We start from the raw sequence: 5,611 nt of genomic DNA, 5'->3' as shown, positions 1-5,611 counted from the left end.
GTGTGTGTGTGTGTGTGTGTGTGTGTGTGTGTGTGTGTGTGTGTGTGTAGAGGTGGTTGAACTTCTAAAATGATGCTGAAATACCTTGAGTCTTAATCCTGTGATGTTTGACAATTTTCTCATTTTTGTGCAGTTGACCTATTTTGTTCCCCAATTCTGAATTTTCAAAATAAATTTCTCAGCTATACTTTAGTGATTATTTTAGTAAACTTCAAGTATATTGATCTTGATCTTTTTTTGTTTCATTTCAGGTTACTTTCAGGGGTAAAAAAGCTGTTTATATTTCAGGTGATAGACGGGAAGGTAACTGTGAGGAACAATATTATTGTAACTCATTTGACACATGTAAGTATCTGTGTTTATTGTCGCTTAAAAATAAACTTAAAATTAAACAGAAGCCCTTTAAATGTTGCTAATATACCTTTCAAGCATTTACATTATCAAATTTATTGAATAGAGTAAAAACTCTTAAAAAGCAAAATTAAGTTATACATCATTGCAGGGCTTAACCTCTTCTTAAATATTTGTGACATTTAATTTCCTTTTTTTCTTATATTCTGTATTGAGAAACCGGGATACTGCAATGATTTTTTTTCTGTACTTTATGTGTGTTTTTTTAAAGTATAAGCCATAATTCTGTAGTGTGTACAAATTGCTCATTCACTGTTTCTTTTAAATGTGAACTCATTATGTGACTTTGCCATGTATCACACAGTTTCTTTTACAAATGTGAACATTTGTGGAAGGCCAGCTTTAAGTACTTACACTTGACTTCTGTTGTAGAGTTGTTTACGATCTGTGCTGGAACAAATAGCAGCATATGGCCAGGTTGTATTTCGGCTCCAAGAATTCATTGATGAAGTCATGGGGCACAGCTCTGAAAGTCCATCACCAGGAAATGATCCCATACCAAAGAAACCACCTGACGCTCCCTTTAGAACCTACCAGGCCTTCATGTGGGCCCTCTACAAATACTTCATTAACTTCAAAAAGGAGCTTACAGAGATTGAGAAGTGTGTCATAAGTAGTGGTAGGTCATCTTTTTTAATTCATAAGCTACCTAACTCATTTTGAATATTAATAAAGTTACTTGGTTATTGATAAAATGTTTAAAAATTACATGACAAGTAAGTAATTCTCATGAATATATTCATTTTAAAGTGATTTTAGGGCCGGAGAGATAGCACAGCAGATAAAGGCACTTGCCACCAAGCCTTACAGCCTGAGTTTAATCTGTAGGACCTGCATGATAGAGGAGAAAACTTCTCCAAGTTATCCTCTACCTCTGCATGTGCACTGTGGCACACACATCTCCTCCTACCATGCATGCACACTCAGGCACACACACACAAGTAAATGTAATAAAATGTTAAATAATTTTGAAGCTACCTTAAATTTCTATTTTTAAGCCATTTGTCTCTAAAATTCCAAACAATAGCAAACAGCTCACAGTGGTCATTTTTTCTTGTTCCAGCTCCTCCCCCATGACAGGCAACTTCTGTACGTGATCTTAGAGAGCACTCTGTCTGCATATGACAGCTTCCTCACTTCTTTTTCAAAAAAACTGTTTCGTTCGTACCATACCGCAGTTCTCAATGGTGGACATTTGACTGTTTCCACTTTACTGTTACCAGCACCTGTGTGATTACCTCTTAGGCATTGCAGAGTGGAACTTACACATCAAAGAGTTTATATGATAATGTGACGTTTGCTAGATTTTTCTGTATTTCTGTACAATATAGATAAGTTTATGCTCTAGCCAGCAAGGTCTTGTTATATATTATTAAACTTTTGTTCTTTACCAATATAATAGGTGTAAAATAGTCAACTAGTATGTGATTTTTTGTTTTTTGTTTTTCCACCTTTCATTTTCTATTTTGCTATTAATTTTTTTTTAACTAAGGCCAGAGTACCACAAAGAGTGCCCATGTTTGCTTGTTTCCATAATTATAGAGTCAGCTAGGGGACCGCCGTGTCATTGCAGCGCATTAGCTGGACCAGCAGTGCGGGGAGGCATAGCATCTTTGCAGTGTGCCAGCTTACCACATGTATAGAACTATGCAACTACTTTGATGTTGAGGATAAAGAGCTCTGTCACTGCCATTCGAGAACTTGATTGAGCCGCCTCTTTGTAGCTTTGCCATGTGTAATTTTAGTTTATGCTCTTTAAGTGACGTTTAGTGCCCTTCTAGTACATTAAAGACCACTTGTCTTTTCTGATGTTTGTTAGTTCCCATATACATTATTTTGTTCTGAATTATCTTTCTCTCCCTCGCTTACTGAAGTTCTTACTTTAAGGAAGATATGATATTAAAGATAATGGTATTAAAATATAATATTAAGGGGTCCGGAGAGATGGCTCAGAGTTTAAGAGTACTGGCTGTTCTTCCAGAGCTCCTGAGTTCAATTCCCAGCAACTACATGGTGGCTCACAACTATCTATGAGATCTGGTGCCCTCTTCTGGTCTACAGGCATGCATACAGTCAGAATGCTGTGTACATAATAATAAATAAATCTTTAAAAAACAATGCTTAAAAACGTACCACCCTCCATCTGACTATGCCTTTCCTTATGTCAAAGAAATACTGTTATCAGTATTATATATTGGTCACAGATGTCTTTCCTTGCTCTTCAGTTTGATTTGTTTATACTTAACAGATACAACAATAACACTTGCAATAGTGGTGAACAAGTTGGCACCCCGATTGGCACAGCTGAAGGTCTTGGACAAAGTGTTTAGTACTGGAGTGGCAGAAGTCCCACCTGACACTCGCAATGTCGTCCGTGCATCTCACCTGCTTAACACCCTGTACAAGGCCATTCTCGAATATGACAATGTTGGAGAAGCCTCTGAACAAACTGTATGTTGGACTTCTGGATGAACTAAAGTGCATGATGAAAGGATAGAGGATAACCTGTCATAATTTCTTGTTAAATGATGTTTAAGTCATGGTATGCCAGACAGTTGTTCAAAGTTTCACAACTTTCAGATTTTTGGCTGTCTTACTAATTTTAATTACGAAAACACAGCCAGGAATGGTGGCACACACCTTTGATCCCCACACTCAGAAAGCAGTAGTAGGCGGGTCTATTGAGGTGAAGGCCAGCCTGGTCTATATAAGAAAGTTACAGCCCATGAAGGGCTACATAGTGAGACCCTTTCTAAAAAGGGAAGAGGTCACAAGTCTGTGACATGGAGTGTCTAAAGTAGTCACAGTGTGTAATGGACTTCTAGGAGCTGGGGGTGGGAAATTCTCAGTATATGTGTATTTAATACCACTGAACTTACATATTAAATGACTAAGGTGGTTGTGAGCATTTGTAGTCAGGAGGCCAAGGCAAGAGGGTTGTGAGTTTGAGGTGATACGGAACTACATGGGAAGACCCCATCAAAAATAAGAGATTAGGGTGATAAGTTTTGTGATGCATACTGTTTCCATAATTTTTATAAGTACAAATCCAACTACTAGAGACTGGTTGGTAAGTTAATGGTTTGTTCCAGTGGTTATTGGGACGCTTGTCTTCTTTCCATTTTAATATTGAAGTTCAGTACATAAAGGAATTTGACTTTTTTTCATTTATGCAGTATTTTTCCTATTAGTAACCAGAGGAGAATAAAATAATTCTCTCGTTCTTTTTTACTTATCTGGGAGTGTGGTTGGGGACACATGTGCCACAGCATGCCTGTGGAGGTCAGAGGACTTGGAGAACTTAGTTTTCTCTTGTACCCTGTACATTCCAAGGATCAAACTCAGGTTATCAGGCTTGGCAGCAGTATCTCCACACTAGGCCATCTCACCAGCCCTATTTTCTTATTCATCATAAACTGTTTTGTTTTGTTTGTTTTGTTTTCGAGACAGGGTTTCTCTGTGTAGCCCTGGCTGTCCTGGAACTCACTCTGTAGACCAGGCTGGCCTCGACTCTCCAACTCAGAGATCCACCTGCCTCTGCCTCCCAAGTGCTGGGATTAAAGGCGTACACCACCACTGCCCGGCCGTGGTAAACATCTTACTCATGGTACTGTGTAGACAGTGCAGCCATGTGCCTCTGTCTTGGCAGTGTCAGATTCAAAATCTGATCTTCATTCAAGGAAATATCTTAGTTTGCTTTCTGTTGCTGATAAACCCTTGACCAGAAGCAACTAGCGGAGAAAGGGGGTTATTCGGCGTAAATTTAAGCACTTAAACTTACAAGTACATCATTGAGGGAAGCCAAGGTAGGAATTTAAGGCAGGAACCTAACATCAGGAACTGAAACAGGAAGCATGGGGGAATACTGCTTACTGCCTTATCCTTTATGGCTTGCTCAGTTTACTTTATTAAACAACCTAAGACCTGGGGTACCTGGGGTAACACCACGCCGAGGCTGGACCCTTCCACATCAATCATTAATCAAGAAAATGCCCCACAGGCTTGCCTACAGGCAGTCTGATGGAAGCCTCTTCTTAACTGAGGTTCCCTCTTCCTAGATGACCCTAATTGTGTCAAGTTGACAAAAGCTAACCAGCACAGTTGACCCCTTATCCATTTGACACACAAATATGTCAGTATTACCATAACCTTTGCTTTCTTGTTTATCCCTAAGATCTTATCATTACAGCATAAAATAGTATAACCTCAAAAGTTCAGTCTCTTTAAAATATAAAGTGTCTCTGAAATCCAAAATCTAGCTATTGTGTCCTTCTGTATGCTCAAAAATAAGTTACATCTTACTCTAAGAGGGAGGAACCAGGCCACTGGCATAATATGAACAAAAAAAAAAAAAATCAAGCACTTAATAGTATAAAATAAACACTGTAAATCAGTGCCCTGCATCTGTGATTTAGTCACAATTTCCTGGGCTGCAAAGAGCTTAGGCATCTCTGCCTCTTGGGTTTCAGCATTTAAAGCACACGTCTTATAGGTGCTGGTGAGCTTCACCTCACAGCTGTTACTGTGCTTAGAAGTTGCCCCACTGTTCTGGAATATCCAGTGCTGGAGTTTGTACAGCATTGTTGCACTTTCACCAGTGGCCTTCTGGCCTCTCTTCAGAGACTCTGGTTCTGCCAAAAAGTGTCAGGCCTCTGCCTCTCTCCAGGACCATCAGATTCTAGGGTCTACTGCAACTGAGGCTGTACTATCACCAGTGACCTCTCCTTGCTTCTGTGGTGCAAGCCTCAGCTACTCTCTCTCCATGATGTCTTCATGCCTTCAAGCCTTCAAAACCAGTACCACATGAGAGACCCTTACACATGACCAAGTTTGTCAAAAGTCAGCTCTATATCCAGGTATACTGAGGAAGGCAGTGAGATACGGCAATTGGGGATGGTGCTAACAGTAGCTGGCTCCTGTGCCCCCTGCATGCCACCTCCTCCCCCAACCCTCTCCTAACTCCCCCAGGGGATTTCCAGGATCAGCAGTGCTGACCATAGCAAAATTTTAAGTATCTAGGGCCAGGCTTCTTGCCCACTCTTTAACTCTTAAGTGGCCCATGAGAAAGAAAAGGATAGAAGTCATGCACATACATACATACATACATACATACATACATACATACATATATATATATACACACACACATTCATTCTCTCTCTCTCTCTCTCTCTCTCTCTCTCTCTCTCTCTCTCTCTCT

The 5,611-nt window shown here is 39.8% G+C and overlaps 1 protein-coding gene across 2 annotated transcripts in view; it reads left to right on the top strand.

Moving 5' to 3' along the window:
* The window catches only part of Tubgcp5 (tubulin gamma complex associated protein 5), a 34,994-nt gene that overhangs the window by 11,572 nt on the left and 17,811 nt on the right, over nucleotides 1-5,611 (top strand). For both annotated transcript variants that reach the window (XM_028789223.1, XM_028789224.1), the window contains 3 exons: nucleotides 252-345; nucleotides 784-1,030; nucleotides 2,660-2,862. In XM_028789223.1, coding sequence (XP_028645056.1) covers nucleotides 252-345; nucleotides 784-1,030; nucleotides 2,660-2,862 — 544 coding nt within the window. The remainder of the gene's footprint in view (nucleotides 1-251; nucleotides 346-783; nucleotides 1,031-2,659; nucleotides 2,863-5,611) is intronic.

Source organism: Grammomys surdaster, unplaced genomic scaffold, assembly GCF_004785775.1.
Source record: "Grammomys surdaster isolate TR1022 unplaced genomic scaffold, NIH_TR_1.0 125801, whole genome shotgun sequence".
Taxonomy (NCBI): Eukaryota; Metazoa; Chordata; class Mammalia; order Rodentia; family Muridae; genus Grammomys; species Grammomys surdaster.
Note: the sequence above shows the minus strand (reverse complement) of the source record. Positions and strands in the feature narration are given on the sequence as shown.